General features: G+C 52.0%; 8 protein-coding genes across 8 annotated transcripts, besides 7 other annotated features; 4 read left to right on the top strand and 4 right to left on the bottom strand.

Annotated features, from left to right (window-relative positions):
* Positions 1 to 343: 343 nt before the first annotated feature.
* Positions 344 to 3,482, top strand: ACLA_088440 (glycoside hydrolase family 35 protein; the record flags this gene model as incomplete). The annotated part of the gene is made up of 4 exons (XM_001272580.1): positions 344 to 584; positions 663 to 1,739; positions 1,792 to 2,293; positions 2,345 to 3,482. The coding sequence occupies 4 exons, from the start codon at positions 344 to 346 to the stop codon at positions 3,480 to 3,482; spliced, it is 2,958 nt and encodes a 985-aa protein (XP_001272581.1).
* A 533-nt stretch (positions 3,483 to 4,015) lies between these two features.
* ptyA (putative tyrosine/serine protein phosphatase) lies at positions 4,016 to 5,271 on the top strand (the record flags this gene model as incomplete). The annotated part of the gene is made up of 5 exons (XM_001272579.1): positions 4,016 to 4,128; positions 4,203 to 4,239; positions 4,323 to 4,402; positions 4,480 to 4,704; positions 4,776 to 5,271. 5 exons carry the CDS (start codon positions 4,016 to 4,018, stop codon positions 5,269 to 5,271), a joined length of 951 nt encoding a protein of 316 aa, XP_001272580.1.
* Positions 4,414 to 4,437: a microsatellite.
* Positions 4,986 to 5,016: a microsatellite.
* Positions 5,272 to 5,664: 393 nt separating the features above from the next.
* Positions 5,665 to 6,727, bottom strand: ACLA_088420 (Frag1/DRAM/Sfk1 family protein; the record flags this gene model as incomplete). Its single annotated transcript, XM_001272578.1, has 5 exons — positions 5,665 to 5,897; positions 5,951 to 6,156; positions 6,210 to 6,479; positions 6,538 to 6,619; positions 6,673 to 6,727. 5 exons carry the CDS (start codon positions 6,725 to 6,727, stop codon positions 5,665 to 5,667), a joined length of 846 nt encoding a protein of 281 aa, XP_001272579.1.
* A 547-nt stretch (positions 6,728 to 7,274) lies between these two features.
* Positions 7,275 to 7,345: a microsatellite.
* Positions 7,280 to 7,345: a microsatellite.
* Positions 7,281 to 7,342: a microsatellite.
* Positions 7,346 to 7,981: 636 nt separating the features above from the next.
* Positions 7,982 to 8,008: a microsatellite.
* A 211-nt stretch (positions 8,009 to 8,219) lies between these two features.
* On the bottom strand, positions 8,220 to 9,377 carry ACLA_088410 (uncharacterized protein; the record flags this gene model as incomplete). The annotated part of the gene is made up of 1 exon (XM_001272577.1): positions 8,220 to 9,377. One exon carries the CDS (start codon positions 9,375 to 9,377, stop codon positions 8,220 to 8,222), a length of 1,158 nt encoding a protein of 385 aa, XP_001272578.1.
* Positions 9,378 to 9,403: 26 nt separating this feature from the next.
* Positions 9,404 to 9,928, bottom strand: ACLA_088400 (putative COPII vesicles protein Yip3; the record flags this gene model as incomplete). The annotated part of the gene is made up of 1 exon (XM_001272576.1): positions 9,404 to 9,928. One exon carries the CDS (start codon positions 9,926 to 9,928, stop codon positions 9,404 to 9,406), a length of 525 nt encoding a protein of 174 aa, XP_001272577.1.
* Positions 9,929 to 10,859: 931 nt separating this feature from the next.
* Positions 10,860 to 10,891: a microsatellite.
* A 363-nt stretch (positions 10,892 to 11,254) lies between these two features.
* On the top strand, positions 11,255 to 12,574 carry ACLA_088390 (putative endoplasmic reticulum DnaJ domain protein Erj5; the record flags this gene model as incomplete). The annotated part of the gene is made up of 3 exons (XM_001272575.1): positions 11,255 to 11,327; positions 11,394 to 11,459; positions 11,517 to 12,574. 3 exons carry the CDS (start codon positions 11,255 to 11,257, stop codon positions 12,572 to 12,574), a joined length of 1,197 nt encoding a protein of 398 aa, XP_001272576.1.
* Positions 12,575 to 13,310: 736 nt separating this feature from the next.
* ACLA_088380 (uncharacterized protein) lies at positions 13,311 to 13,775 on the bottom strand (the record flags this gene model as incomplete). Its single annotated transcript, XM_001272574.1, has 1 exon — positions 13,311 to 13,775. The coding sequence occupies one exon, from the start codon at positions 13,773 to 13,775 to the stop codon at positions 13,311 to 13,313; it is 465 nt and encodes a 154-aa protein (XP_001272575.1).
* Positions 13,776 to 14,558: 783 nt separating this feature from the next.
* ACLA_088370 (putative DnaJ chaperone (Caj1)) lies at positions 14,559 to 15,401 on the top strand (the record flags this gene model as incomplete). Its single annotated transcript, XM_001272573.1, has 3 exons — positions 14,559 to 14,565; positions 14,703 to 14,763; positions 14,819 to 15,401. The coding sequence occupies 3 exons, from the start codon at positions 14,559 to 14,561 to the stop codon at positions 15,399 to 15,401; spliced, it is 651 nt and encodes a 216-aa protein (XP_001272574.1).
* Positions 15,402 to 15,995: the final 594 nt, after the last annotated feature.

The following is a 15,995-nucleotide window of genomic DNA, read 5'->3' as shown; positions in this document are numbered from 1 at the left end:
GGAATCAATACATCCAGAGACGCGGTCGAATATCTGTCCCCCCCTCAATTCTCCTTCGAGAGAGCTTCCCTTCTTCCCCCGCCTTCGATATTGACGTGCATCATTCGCGACGATCTCCCATCCTAGTCGGATCAACGGAGCCAGAGCCATCAATTAGTCGCTGTAAAGGTTCCAACGCTGAGAATAAACATCCACCAATCCCTACCCAGCACCGGGGTAATGCTGTCGCGAAGCCCCGAGGAATGGCAATAGCAACCCTTTGCAAGCGTGACCCTTTTATTGCCTCGAGTCCAATACAAATTCGCAGACATGGACTCAGGAATCCTGGTTAAGCGACGCAAACATGCGGATTCTCAGCCTCCTCTTTCTACTTCTGCTGGGCTTCCTGGCCGGTAATCGAGTAGTATCTGCAACTGACCATGGCAAGACCACGGACGTGACGTGGGACCGATACAGCCTCTCTGTCAAGGGAGAGAGACTCTTCGTCTTCTCGGGGGAGTTCCACTACCAGAGGCTTCCTGTGCCGGAGATGTGGCTAGACGTCTTCCAGAAACTGCGAGCCAATGGGTTCAATGCCATCTCAGGTATGATTGTCATTACTGCCTTGTGATCGTGGTAGAATAGAATTGAAGGCGCTGAGCATGTGGTTGTAATTCATACAGTATACTTCTTCTGGGGCTACCACAGCGCCTCAGAGGGAGAATTTGACTTCGAGACTGGGGCGCATAATATCCAGCGGCTGTTCGATTACGCGAAAGAAGCGGGTATCTATGTGATTGCTCGAGCAGGTCCGTACTGCAACGCCGAGACTACGGCCGGTGGATATGCCCTGTGGGCGGCGAATGGACAGATGGGCAACGAAAGAACGAGCGACGATGCATACTACGCGAAATGGCGGCCGTGGATCTTGGAGGTTGGCAAAATCATCGCCGCCAACCAGATCACGAATGGAGGGCCCGTCATTCTGAACCAGCATGAGAATGAGCTTCAAGAGACGTCGTACGAGGCGGACAATACCCTTGTTGTGTACATGAAGCAGATCGCGCGGGTGTTCCAGGAAGCAGGGATCGTTGTCCCGAGCAGCCATAACGAGAAAGGCATGCGAGCCGTCAGCTGGTCTACCGACCATCATGATGTCGGGGGCGCGGTCAATATCTACGGACTGGATTCGTACCCCGGTGGACTATCCTGCACGAATCCCAGCTCTGGGTTCAATCTCGTCCGGACGTACTACCAGTGGTTCCAGAACTCCTCCTACACACAGCCCGAGTATCTGCCTGAGTTCGAGGGAGGTTGGTTCCAGCCCTGGGGAGGCCATGACTACGACACCTGCGCCACGGAACTATCGCCAGAGTTTGCCGACGTCTACTATAAGAACAATATTGGCTCTCGGGTGACGTTGCAGAACATTTATATGGTGTTCGGCGGCACCAACTGGGGCCATAGTGCCGCACCCGTCGTGTACACCTCCTACGACTACAGCGCGCCTCTGCGGGAGACTCGGGAGATCCGGGATAAGCTGAAGCAGACCAAGCTCATTGGCCTGTTCACCCGAGTGTCGAGCGATCTGCTGAAGACGCACATGGAAGGCAACGGTACCGGGTACACCAGCGACAGTAGCATCTATACCTGGGCTCTTCACAACCCCGATACGAACGCTGGGTTCTATGTGCTTGCACACAAGACCAGCTCATCCCGAAGCGTAACCGAGTTTTCTCTCAACGTGACCACTTCTGCTGGTAAGGTGTAATTGCGCTTACTATCTTGCTCCCAGCAGCTGACTTTGCCTAGGCGCAATTTCCATTCCGGATATCCAGCTAGATGGTCGTCAAAGCAAGATCATCGTGACTGACTATCAGTTTGGGAAAAGCTCAGCTCTGCTGTACTCATCGGCCGAGGTCCTGACATACGCTAACCTTGACGTGGATGTCCTTGTCTTGTATCTAAATGTCGGACAAAAGGGATTATTCGTGTTCAAGGATGAACGGTCCAAACTCAGTTTCCAGACATACGGCAATACCAACGTCACGGCATCGGTGTCCAGCCACGGCACACAATACATCTACACGCAGGCAGAGGGCGTCACCGCAGTGAAATTCTCCAACGGTGTGTTGGCTTACCTCCTGGATAAGGAGTCTGCTTGGAATTTCTTTGCGCCTCCGACGACGTCGAACCCGCAAGTTGCGCCGGATGAACACATCCTGGTCCAGGGACCGTATCTGGTTCGCGGGGTCACCATCAACCACGATACGGTGGAGATCATAGGTGACAATGCAAACACTACTTCTCTCGAGTAAGAACTCGCGGCATTCCCCATCGTTGATAGAAACTAACGACAAGTTAGGGTATATGCCGGCAACTTACGGGTGAAGGTGGTGAAATGGAACGGAAAAGCAATAAAGAGCAGAAGAACCGCCTATGGCAGTCTGGTCGGCAGAGCGCCTGGAGCGGAAGATGCCAGAATCTCCCCTCCTTCGCTGGATTCGTGGAGCGCGCAGGATACTCTTCCAGACATTCAGCCCGACTACGACGACTCCAGGTGGACTGTCTGCAACAAAACCGCCTCCGTCAACGCCGTGCCGCTGCTCTCTCTTCCTGTCTTGTACTCCGGAGACTACGGTTACCATGCAGGCACCAAAGTCTACCGAGGCCGATTTGACGGACGCAACGTCACGGGCGCCAATGTGACGGTGCAGAACGGGGTTGCCTCTGGATGGGCAGCGTGGCTGAACGGGCAGTTTGTGGGAGGCGTTGCGGGGGCTATCGACCTTGCCGTAACCTCTGCTGTGCTCTCGTTCAACAGCTCCTTACTCCATGATCGCGATAACGTCCTCACCGTGGTCACAGACTACACGGGCCACGACCAGAACAGCGTCAGGCCGAAGGGAACACAGAATCCGCGCGGGATACTGGGTGCGACGTTGATTGGAGGAGGCAAATTTACCTCGTGGCGTATCCAAGGCAATGCAGGCGGCGAGAAGAACATCGACCCCGTACGTGGCCCCATTAACGAGGGGGGCCTGTACGGCGAGCGCATGGGCTGGCATCTGCCCGGATACAAGGCCCCCAGATCCGCCGCGAAGAGCAGTCCGTTAGACGGGATATCTGGCGCTGAAGGCCGCTTCTATACCACCACGTTCACGCTGAAGCTCGACAGGGATCTAGACGTCCCCATCGGGCTGCAGCTGGGGGCGCCCGCCGGGACCCAGGCGGTCGTCCAGGTGTTTATGAACGGATACCAGTTCGGCCATTACCTCCCCCACATTGGACCGCAGAGTCTCTTTCCGTTCCCACCGGGCGTGATTAATAACCGTGGGGAAAACACGCTGGCGATCAGCATGTGGGCGTTGACTGATGCGGGCGCGAAGTTGGATCAGGTGGAGCTGGTGGCGTACGGCAAGTATCGCAGTGGATTTGACTTTAATCAGGACTGGGGCTACCTGCAACCGCAGTGGAAGGACAACCGGCGCCAGTATGCATGATCATACCATGACTTGAAGGAGATGTATAGGTGTGGATGGTTGAGTAAACAGGCAGCGTTCACTGTGCAGTGGATTGACAGGAAGCGCACCAACGGAAGGCCTATTTCTTGGATGAAAGGAAAGCATCAATCAATCAATAACTAGTGCAATACTTGATCTGGCCGTCTGGCGACTAGACAAAGAAGTGGACCAGGATGCAGTCCAAACGGAGCAGAAGCCGTCAGTTTCGTCCTTTTGGCCCTGCTTTTGTCCCTCTCCACCGCCAGTTTGGGATCCGCCAACGCTTAGCATCCATCAAACCATCTTTCAGTCTCGACCAGGAGTATCTTCCTCTTCTCCATTCACAATTCTTTTATTGTCGTTGATTGTATATACACTGTAGCCCTATATTTACAAGCGCCTTGAAATCGATGCATGCATAAACCCTTGCTTTGAATCGGATCTTGTCCATATGCGTGATACCCGGGTCTGGTCCTCAATACCAACATAAATCCCATCCTCAATATCCCGATCCTATCTCTCCAGCATCTCCAATGACGACTCCTCGCCAATCCAGCGTCGACCTCGGCTCGCCCGACCGGCCCTTCGACAACATCATCAACTTCCGCGATGTCGGCCGCTCCATCAACCAGGCGATAGGGTCTCGGTACGTCCAAAGCGACTTTTCGTTCCTCTGTTCGTCAAGAGCCTGAATTGACGGATCGTGCTCTGATGTGATAGCGTTGTGAAAGAAGGCGTCTTGTTCCGCAGCGCAAGGGTATGTACTACACCTCTCTCTCTCCCCCTAACCCCCGTTTGGTCCTCGATGTCCTGAAGAGTCAGCAGCTAACCACCCCACAGCTAGACGACGCCTCAGAGCGCGATAGACGGCGGCTAGCAGATGAACTGCACATCGCGACTGTGCTCGATCTCCGCTCGACGTGTGTATATGTCTTTTCTTTTCTTTTCTTTTCTTGCTGCCCCCAGGGACCCGTTGGCCATTTGTCAGTTGAAAAAGGCAGACCGGACTGACGATGAAGCTTCCCAGCACGGAACACCAGATGGCGACTCGCAAACGCCGCGGGGAGGACGCCCTGGCCGCTGGTATGGACCAGTCGCCCCTCCCCGCTGCCCCGGACGAGCATCTCATGGCGATTCCCGGCGTGCAGCGCTCCCTGATCAGTCTGGTAGGGAAGGCGTTTGAGCGGACGCTACTGTGGCGGTTGGATTGGTATAATCTCATGTAAGACTTTGCCCTCCCCCCTCGCGCGCCCTTCTTTGCATAGATCAGACACAGTACTAAGTGAGACCGAGACGCGTCCTCGCCCTCGTGGCATCCGGGTACCGCACCGCGGCGGTCACCATCGTCGGCGAGCAGGTCATGGCGCCGCGAGGCCTGATCGGGCTCGGCCAGGATACGCTGGACAGCAGCACGGGCGAGATGCGGGAGATCTTCGAGCTGCTGGCGCGCGCCGAGGCGTACCCGGTCGTCGTGCATTGCACGCAGGGCAAGGACCGGACGGGGCTGGTGGTGTTGCTGCTGCTGCTGTTGCTGGGCGTGGTGTCCGAGGAGGCCATTGCGGCGGACTATGGCAAGTCCGAGGCGCAGCTGGGCGTGGAGTTTGAGGAGCGCATGAAGGAGATCCGTATGCTGGGGCTCGATGAGGAGTTAACCAAGTGTCCGCCGGGGTTTACGGCGGCCATGCGGGCGCATCTGGAGGCGCGCTATGGTGGTGTTGAAGGGTATTTGGTTGCGGTGGGGATTGATCGAGAGAAGCAGGAGGTGATCAGGCAGAGGTTGCTGGCTTAATTTTCCCTTTCTTTCTTTTCTTCCTTTTTCTGTTGTTTGTGGTGGTTGGGATGGTTCATATCGTGTTTAATACGTTTATCTGTATGGTTCGCATCTTAGCATGTACAGCGGGCTAGGCTTGACGGGGTTGTAATGACAAGATTGGCATTATGTATGGTTCGGATTACACATTAGATTTCCACAAACAAGCAGTGAATACAAACAAATGCACCTATACAGGACTCCACCATCCCAGGCATCATAGACCAAGGTATCAAGGTATCTTTATCTAACACACCCAATGCATCAATGTTATACAGCACATATCGTGCCAAAGCAAAGCAGAACGGAGGATTTGCTCAATCATCAAGGTATAGATCGTATAGTTCGTCAAGGAAAATGATAAATGTTGTTTTAGTTGCCAACGACACGCTGTCCACGGTAATAGTTCGCATTGGGCCCGGCGGAGTCTGTTGTGAGGGGCTCCTCGTACACAAACTCCTCGTTGGCAGGATGAGGCGCATTGGGGGTCGTGTGCGCCATCTCGAGGCGCTTCTCGCCTTGTGGGACATGGCGACGAGTCCGCACAGAGGGCAGGAGATCGACGACAAAGGAGAGCACGTAGCCTGTGAAAACCAGAGCAATGACTGCAGAGCTATCAGTACTATTCATGAAGCTTCATCAAAGGGAAACAACATACCCCACTCCAAGACGGCGGCGACATTCTTCTTGCCGGAACCGCTTCGTCCGCAGACGCCAAAGGCGATGGCCAAAGCGATCTCGATAATGATGAAGGAAAGCTTGATGACAAAGCTTGTGAAGAGGATCCGATGCTGCGAGCGGTAGAAGATGCCCAGACGCAGATATTCCGCGCAGATCAACAGAGCACTGATCAGATAGCCGACACTACACTCGTCAGTCATACTTGCTTGTCCAGAGGCACAAGAGAATCGACTCACAGGAACATGACCAGGAATCCGTCATGTTTATGCGGGTGGTGGAGCGTATCATAGCACGAGAGCAGGATCAAACCCATCGCACCTGCAATCGCGAAAAAGATGGAAGCGATTGCGCAGGTTTTATCGAACCAGCCCTTGTTTGGCACCAACTGTCCCGAATGTCGCAGCCATCGCTCCGAGATGAACGCCAGGTCGAGAAAGACCACGGTGATGACACTGCCAGTGATAAACAGGGGCTTCAGTCCCTGCGCTCCAATATCGGAAATGTATCTGCAATTGAGTCTGGTCAGCCTTGAACCGAACAATATGAATGGGAGTCAAAACGTACGCGATGGTTTGACCTTGTTCCATACTGGCATAGATCGGCGTCCCGCGTACGGCCCAGTTGGCCAGCATCGCAATCAGCATGGCTAGACAGCCGAATTAGCAACCGATCGGGCGGACGAGATAGATAAATTCATACCGAGCCACATGCATGCCGAGATGACGGGAAAGATCCAGAATGATATAATCCACATGGTGTAGTTCCAGGGTAGTGGTGTGAATTGACGGTGATAGATGGGACGTATATCAAGGGAGGTTCGAGGACCGATAATTGATATTTTACTATCCAGGAGAATTGATCAGTAAGTGCATCCCCTCAACACACTTTTAAATCCATAGACCATACGACATACGTTCTATGGTAGTAGTAGATCGGGCGCGCCGGATACTGCGGATGTGGCTTACGGATTCCACTAAAATCAGACTCGGTTGATGCCGAATCGGTGCAAAGCTTGGCTCTGACGAAAATGATTTTCTTCTGTTCTCTGTGCTTCCTGGATAGGCAGCGATGTTTTTGGACGTCTGGAGGAGGCTGTGTATGAATCCCCAGTGTCTAACAGTTGATTGAGTCGAATGAATTCGAACAGAGCACCAATCAGATGGAGAATGAATTCCAGATGGTGTGAGAGAATGCTTTGCCCTGCTAGAAGATGAATTGGTGTTGTGTAGTTGACTGGGGATATCACACAACCCGGGAGTCCAAGGGAGAGGAGCAGAGAGGAAGAAGAAGAAGAGGAGGAGGAGGAAGAGAGAGAGAGAGAGAGAGAGAGAGAGAGAAAGGAAGAAAGAAAGAAAGAGAGAAAGAGAGAAAGGCGAATGAAGAATAATAAAACAAAATCAAACAGTCTCAGGAATGAACCATTTCTATGAAGTGATTTCTGCTACTATTTATGAGAGTTGTGATCATCAGCCTGGGATGATTGGCATCGACGTCATCGGAGCAATCCTGAGGATTTTCCCCAATCGTGTTCAGGATAGATGATCATCATAAGCACCGCACTTCACGACAAGGGTCATCTTGAACAGCCACTGTCTCTCTCTCATACTATGACTAGGGGCATTGAGTACAACATATCTCCGATCTCCTCTGACATACATGCTCATTCTATCTATCCAGAGAATAGGCAGAAGAGTATCACGGCGCTCAGGTACAGCCACCCGCGTTACGCCATCATCTTCGTCAGGACGGTCTAGATAGTCTACTTGACTATCAGATTATGCTGATAGCCGTCTCACTTGCACGCTCTGCAGCTTCTCTTCATCGGTTGTAGCCTATCGCTAGACTGCCATGTGTACCAACCGAACTGACTCGGAATCTCTCAACTTATCTTCCGTTACTCATGCTTCAGGGATTCTAGCGCTCACCATAGTTCTATTGTCTCGATGTCGAGATCCTCATTATAAAGTTGATGTAACTTAGTTAGAAGAAAGAGACAGAGAAAGAAACGAAAATGAAAATGAAAATGAAAATGAAATAAAAAAACAGACACCCCAATTCTATCGTTGTTCATGAACTCCGTTACGTTTTTTTTTTTTTGCTTGCCAGAACCCACAACACGAGGCACAGGAAAGCCACAACACATGGGAGACCTCATCGCCACCCAAAAAAAAAAAAAAAATTCAAGGAAAGAAAAGAGAATTTGGAGGGGCATAGAGCTGAAGAGGGAATTGAAATTTTGTATGCATTCAGAAACGACGACTGCGGGACGGAACGGCTCTGGTGTTGAGGACCCCGCTCGCCATGGCAGCAACTCGGGGTTGAGAACCGGTCGGCACTCTGCGTCGCACCACATCGACAATATGCAGGCGGTCGCCATCCGCGTCAGATGCGCTGCCTTCCTCCCCTTCACTGTGAGAATCGCCCGCCACAGAGGTCCGGGTGGCAGGTTGAGGATTCAGGGGATGGCGATCGCCAAGAACGGATCGGTGGGTTGACCGATGTGGCACCGAACCCATGGCACTTTGCGATCCGACACGGACGTCCGCAGTAGCGTACGGTACCTGGTACGGGGGGATCCAGGACGGATCGCGAGAGAGGGGGCGTGCAAAGGAAGTATTCGGGAAGGAAGTCAGTGGACGGGAGCTGGGCGCAGACAGGAAAGACTCTGATCGATAATCGCGGGGAAGGGAGGGCTGGACCAGGCTACTTGATTGCGGAGGCTGTAGGGAATGGGTGCTCGGTGACCGCGGTAGCGCAGCAGCCTGGTCACCAGCTGAGACACCCGAAGCACGCGTCCCGGAGCCATACGTGTTTTTGTTGTAGGTACTTCCGTTGGCTAGGGATGCGGTGTATCCGTTGCGCAATACGCCTGTGCTCCCTAATCCTCCACTTGTGGAACTGTCCAGCGGCCTAGAGCGCCGGCCGTCGATGGATGATGCCTTGGATGCGCGGCTCCGTTGTCCCACGTCCTTCGCACCGTCATTTTGCACCCGTTTTCTCTCGAGGGCCTCCATTTCTCGCTTTGACAGCCGGACCTGCTTCTGGCCCAGTATCTGCGCGCGTCGGATCCGTTCAAGAGCCTTGTCCACGAGCCACTCCTCGTCTTTCATCGCCAATTGTACCGCATACGCGACCGTGCTGTCGGAGTCGTCGTACAAGTCGTAGTCCATACCATCGGCTAAGCGCGTATCGTCAGTGGGCGCCTCGTAGGCCCCATTTCGTCTCGGTGCCCCCACCCGTCGTTGTTCAGCATACAAAATGCGATCCCCTCGCCGCATATACTCGTCCTCCTCCCCACTGTCCATCTCCTCAACACGTTCATTACTATTGCCCGTCCACTGGGCCACCCGTCTCCTGGCTGATCTCTCCAGTTGTGCCCCTGGTGGTCTTCCCCATTGGGGCATACCGTAAGGAGCTCGCGGCCGACCACCTAGACCGCCTCCTCGGAAAAAGCATTCTCGATTGGTTTATCCAGAAATGAGGCGTGACCGAACACGGTCACAGCCGTAGCTCCAACGAGCCAGAGTATGGTTGTGAATGGGGACGCCATGAGACCCGTGGGAATCGCAACAACCAGCAGACCAGTGTACAACTGAGACGTGGTGAAACGGGCGAACCCCAAATCCAGATCACGGCCCTGGAGTTTACCAATGCCATACAGGCCTCCGGTGACCAGGACGATGACGAACAGTAGCCGCAGATTGCTCAGCAAGCTGTAGAGACAGAGCATCACAAAGACCGCGGCATAGTTGCTGGAGAAATAAGACAGGTTGTAGTTCACACGACTCTGGACTTCGCCGAAGTTCGCAGGTTTCGACATGCGCTTGATATCCAGGAATTCCGAGATAGGTTTGAGATTTGCGAAGCGTGTGCTCAGGGATTGGGCGCGAACGCTGTTGAAGCGATCACCGAACCGGGAGGTGATCGCGTCGATGGGAATCTGAATGGGGCCCATTGTGAAGGAGGTAGATAATTGTAAGTACAAGAGAATTGAATAGGAAGGGGGAGAAAAAAGAGTCAGAGAGGATGGAGAATCAGGGGGGTGGGCAGCAACAATTCAGAAGAAGTTGAACTGGGCTATTTGGCCGGAAGATAGAAGGAAGCCTAAAATAATAATAATCAAAAAAAGGATCCGTTCTAGTGAGGCCTCGGCGGTATTTTTGGTTTGGTTTTGGTTTTCAGGAGAGGCGGAGAGGCTGAGAGGCTAGCACCTCAGCCACAACCGTGAAGAATTTAAAGTAGCACGTAAGCGAGAAAAGGTGAGACAGGAAGGATGTTGTAGGAATTGTATGGAGTAGATGAAAGATGATTGATAATAAGTCGGGGCATTCAGAGACCAGTAAATACCAGAGGAGCTTGAGGGTTACTGCGACTCTGCTTCCCAGACTGACGATGAAAGAGACTCCTAGGAATAGAAAGCTCTGATGTAGCAGTTGGGTCTGGAAGCGGAAGAGGTCTCCAGTCTCAACCACAGATGAGCATCAAGGTATCAGTGCAGATAACGAAAGGAACAGTAACATATTGACGATTTGAGCGCGAGGTACAGGGTGTTTTTTGTCTTCCTCTCCAGATGTACCTGGAGCAGGCGTATCATCAAGTAGATTGTAAAATGAGAAAGACTGTTTGGTCCTCAGACAGGGAAATGCCTGCATTTAAATCCATCTGCTCCAACCCCCAGCATTTTCTGTCGTTGTGATTAATCATGAATCCAGTCCATGCTCTTCATCCTATCCAGAATCCAGATGGCCCATTGCAACCCCTCTTCTCCATCGTAGATCCATCTTTGCCTTGCCTGAACTTCTAAAGGCTTTATAATCGTCTGCATTATTGGTCCACGTCGGTGTCGCTGCGGAGTGGACCACACGTAGCCATCTGGCATCAATTAACTGCCTTATTGCCTTACTGCCTTACTGCCTTAGGTTACTCCGTCGACTATCTAGTATCTACCTACTCCAATTTGCATGCAAATTATTATTGCATGGAAATTGGAAGTACCTCAAGGCGATAAATTACCTGCCTGTTTGCTCCCGGTATGTTTCATACGCTCGTATTACCTACCGCCCGGCGAGTGTGGACTGTGGACAGATCGTAGTTTACCCAATGTAGTAAAGTATCAAGCGCCGTGTCAATATATCGCCAGATTGCAACTTTTTTTTTTTCTCTTTCACCTGCATTTAATGATCATCTGCTGAGCTTGTTCTGCTCTCAGGAGTCATTGTTTGACTCTTTATCCAATATACCTGGGCCATTGCGGCCTTGACCGCTCCCCTCTGTGCCCATCATGAAGTCTGCTGCACTCCGGCTGTTTGTCTTTGCCGCCCTGCTAGTTCTTGCTGCGGCTTGGACCAAGGAAGGTATGTCTTTGTTTATCCTGCTCTTTGTCCCCTTCGAAAGACGAAGCTAAGTCGCATCAATCCCAGATTACGAAATCTTCCGTCTCAACGATGAAGTCGCTGCTTCCGAAGGCACCAATGTGACGTTCTACGGTACCTCTTCCCCTATTCCCGCTTTCACGGCGCACCCATATCTCATCCCCTGACCAGATTTCCTTGGTGTCCGACCCAATGCCAATCAGGACGAACTGAGCAAGGCCTACCGCAAGAAATCCAGACTCCTGCACCCCGACAAGGTCAAGCGATCCTTTATCGCGAACAGTTCCAAGGACAAGAGCAAGTCCAAGACCAACAAGCAAGGCGTCCATGTCAACAAGGGCCCTTCGAAGCGCGAGATTGCTGCTGCCGTCAAGGAGGCCCACGAGCGCGCCGCGCGCCTGAACACTGTCGCCAATATCCTGCGCGGGCCCAGCCGTGAGCGCTACGATCACTTTCTGAGAAACGGCTTCCCCAAGTGGAAGGGCACCGGCTACTACTACTCTCGCTTCCGTCCCGGTCTTGGCTCGGTGCTTCTGGGCTTGTTCCTTGTCTTCGGCGGCGGCGCACATTACGCTGCTCTCGTGCTCAGCTGGAAGCGTCAGCGGGAGTTTGTCGACCGGTACATTCGTCAGGCGAGAAGGGCCGCCTGGGGCGACGAATCGGGCATCCGTGGAATCCCCGGTGTCGATGCTGCCAATTCTCCCGCCCCGCCCCCGGCGCCTGAAGCGGGCGAAGCGGTCGCGATGCCCATGAACCGTCGCCAGAAGCGCATGATGGACCGGGAGAACCGCAAGGAGGGCAAGAAAGGTCCCAGGGCCACCCCGCGTGGCTCGGGGACTGCCACTCCAACCATTGAGTCGGTAGAACCGATGGGAGAGAGAAAGCGTGTCATCGCCGAAAATGGAAAGGTGCTCATCGTCGACTCCGTCGGGAACGTCTTCTTGGAAGAAGAGTCTGAAGACGGTGAACGTCAGGAATTCTTGCTCGATGTGGAAGAGATTCTGCGTCCCACGATTCGCGATACAATGATCTTCCGCCTCCCGCTATGGTTTTACCACAAGACTGTGGGTAGATTGACTGGATCTGCAAGCTCGGATGATCATGGACTGGAGGCTGAGGAAGAGCCAGTGGATATTGTGGAGCAAGTCGAGGATAGCAACACTTCCGCTGTCAATTCGAACGGCGGGTCTTCCAGACGCCGTGCGAAGAAGCGGTCACAGCGGTCATGATTTGCAAGCCAAGGACTGTGACATAGTCTCGATTCGGGCTTCGCAGCTTATTCCTCTACTGTCAGTTCTACGTTATGTCTCCCTAGATAGATTTCCAAAAAGTCCATATATGTATATCACCCTGAATTGAAGGCCTCAATAAACGCTGAAGCACGTCTGATCAATGGCAGAATTACTAGTCCAAAACAGCAGATGCACAATACTGTTACACTGTGTTGAATTCCAAGGAATGAAATCAGCTACGACCTCATAGAGACCTAATCCCTATTTCACGTATGCAGTATTCCGTGCAAGACTTACAAATCGTCCAAGGTTAACATACCATGTTCCCTCAAAATTACACAGGGGAGAGCAGATAGGTGGGAAGTATGTGAATTGAGATTTTGCCTGTCACCTGAATTTCTCTAGTCGCTGCCTCGGTATTGCAATTTGCACACATTACTAGAGAGGTCCTGATGCAAGGGAGCTCCTCACTCTCCAACAGCAGTATGACAGAAACATTTGATTGTATGAGACTGCAGGCGCCTCTCAGTATTCGCGCAACTTAGACTAAATCATAAAACCAAAAAACATGAATGAACAAAACAAGTACATAAGATCATCATCATTGTCATAATCATGGTTGTTCGTGGACAGGTCCAAATCCTGTCTTCTCCTTGAGTCGGTAGTCCAACTCAGCCTCATCGCAATTGCAGCTGAACACCGCATGTATCATTCCTTCACCAGTGCTCCGGCATTACATGAACATCTTGGCAATGTTCATCAGCCCATTGATGTTGTCCTTGAGCCCGCCCTCTCCGGCTTTCGCACCACTAGAAGAATTACCACCCAGACTGTGTGGTAAGCGGATACCAATCATAGCGAGCAGTTTCTGCAGCACGCCGCTGGTGAGGAGTGGAACGACAACCATTAGCAACACCTTTGCCGGGTGGCGACGCGCATAGCTGTAGATGTCGCGGAACAGGCGCTTGATCGACTGCACAATTCGCTGGATGAACCCGGCTCGCGGACGTGCGCGGCGCGAAGATGACGAGGATAAGACCGAGGGACTTGACCGCCCAGCTCGGCTGTAGCCACCTAGGCTAAAGACTGACGGTGCTGAATGGCGCGAGTGCGACGTCGAATAAACAGATCGACGAGATGGAGAGCGCCGACGGGAAGATTGGGAAGATGAAGACGATTTTCCATTAAACCAACCCATTGTGTCAATTGATTGCTGGCTATCTTGGGTATTCCTTCAAGCAGAGATACTAGATCAGATTTCAATCGATTGTCGGCTTGTGTTCCAAAAAAAGAAAAGAGCTATAGAAGGAATGCCGGCCACTCTGTCGTTTTCTGTGTGGTCCTCTGCTCTTCACAGTGGGTGCGGAGTCAATTGATGCAGATGCACGAAATTTCAGTTCTAGGCCTCAAAGCATTGATGTTCTCCACTCGGCATCAAGAAAGGGATCCGCCAGACTTCTGTTCTGGTCTCAATCTCAGAGGTAGAAGACTATCTTAGGAGCGTCGGCAAAGTGGAAGTATACAACGACAAATGGCGACCCTGGGAAGATTGCTAGCGATTGAGAGGCCGGAACAACGAGAGGTCGAAAAAGGACACTGTCAGAAAGCTAGACAGAAGGTCTAGCAAATTCCAATTGTGTCTCATTTGACGAAGCCGAAGAGGATCAGCTTGCATCAGCTAAACTGACATGCGTTAGTAGCGAGTCAATGGGTGGCTGGTAAACAACGACTGATCCTCATTGGTGGGTGCTGCTCAGGGGTTGAGGCAGCGAATTTGTTGGCGTCCTCAGATATCAGGCATCAACTATTTGACGTCATTGGCTGGATTGGATCCAAGGTGCCAGCGCATGAAAGTCTTCAAATGCGAACATTAAGCCTGTGTCAGCTTTTTGCTCTGAGATAACAACTTAGTACTACTATCTGTAACACTGACTTTAAATATCTGACGGTTTCTCTCTGTTCCACCTTTCGAACGGTCAACATGCCCAGTGAGACTTTCTTCACTCCGAACTATCTTGAAATGAGGACTCATCACTAATGAATGAAATCAGGACAACCAGACTATTGTAATGACACCTCTTGCTGTTCTAATAGGCCAGTCAAAGTCATGCTCATGAGAATACAGACAAGGTCCTGGGAGTCTCTCCTGGTGCCACCCAACAACAAATTCGAAATGCATACAAAAGGTGAGTGCATGAAAACAGGTAGCCGGGACACTTCATAACGTCGGATTTGTTACAGAGAATCACTCAAGTCTCACCCCGACCGAGTCCCTGCCGATTCACCAGAGCGCCCTGCCCGCACGCGCAGATTCCAAGAGATAAATGATGCCTATTACACTCTCTCTGACCAGACTCGTCGACGGGAATACGACGCCCTACGGGCAGCCCAAGGATATGGAGAGCCAGAAGAGGAAGTGCCCCAAGGTGGAGCTGGTGGATTCCCATGGTCAGCCTTTGGTTTTGGCAAATCAACTACAGATCACGAACAACGAGCTTCTGAGCAGTTCGGGTCTGTCTTCGAAGAGATGTTGCGGGAAGAAGGCCTTGCCGAGGATACGGATACCGATGGGCAACGGCGTACGAGACCCACTTCACACTTCTGGTCGGTCGTGGGAGGCCTAAGCGGTGGTGCTCTCGGATTCATTGTCGCCAACGCTCCAGGTGCGCTCGCAGGTGCTGTTGCAGGCAACCGCCTGGGTGCTGTGCGAGACGCCAAGGGCAAGAGTGTCTACGAAGTTTTCCTCGAGCTCCCGCAGACTGATAGGGCTCGGCTTCTAAGCGAGCTAGCGGCCAAGGTCTTTCAGTCTACTATGGGTCGTTAATGTCTATCCTCGAGGCTGGATACTGTCATGGTTTGTGGGATTTTTGGCGATTTAAGTCATATTGTCGGAGGAACTGGAATTTTGATATTGGCTTGATATTCTCTGAACGACTATAGTCTTAGGAACTAATGATTAATTATACCCTCCTGGAAGATATTCTCACAAGCGATAGTAAAGCACAATATGGTCCTCACAGTCGGTCACAAGAACCGCCACATGAGAGACCAAGGGATTATCCCACCCCTTTTAGACTCCACAGACTCCATGCTCTGTGTGCTTCCAGCTTACGAGCTTACAGCTGTCTTTGACTGTAAATACTCAGTAGACATGCTCCGGTGTATAGGTAGTATTGTGCTACCAGCACATACCTATGTGTATCTATGTCGAAAATCAACGTACACAGTACCCATGAGACCTTATCAGTCTTATCGATAACGGAACCAAGGCCCAGATCCTTACTATTCTGCACTCTGTTTCGATAAGCCTAAGACCCCACCACTAATAGCCCCTCTTCTCACCGCATGCGGAACTAAATAGTCCTCTTGTTAGTCTGTATTGGTATCTGGATACTAGTTCTTTATGCGCCAGCTCAAT

Source organism: Aspergillus clavatus, genomic scaffold (assembly GCF_000002715.2).
Source record: "Aspergillus clavatus NRRL 1 1099423829798 genomic scaffold, whole genome shotgun sequence".
Lineage (NCBI taxonomy): Eukaryota > Fungi > Ascomycota > Eurotiomycetes > Eurotiales > Aspergillaceae > Aspergillus > Aspergillus clavatus.
Note: the sequence above shows the minus strand (reverse complement) of the source record. Positions and strands in the feature narration are given on the sequence as shown.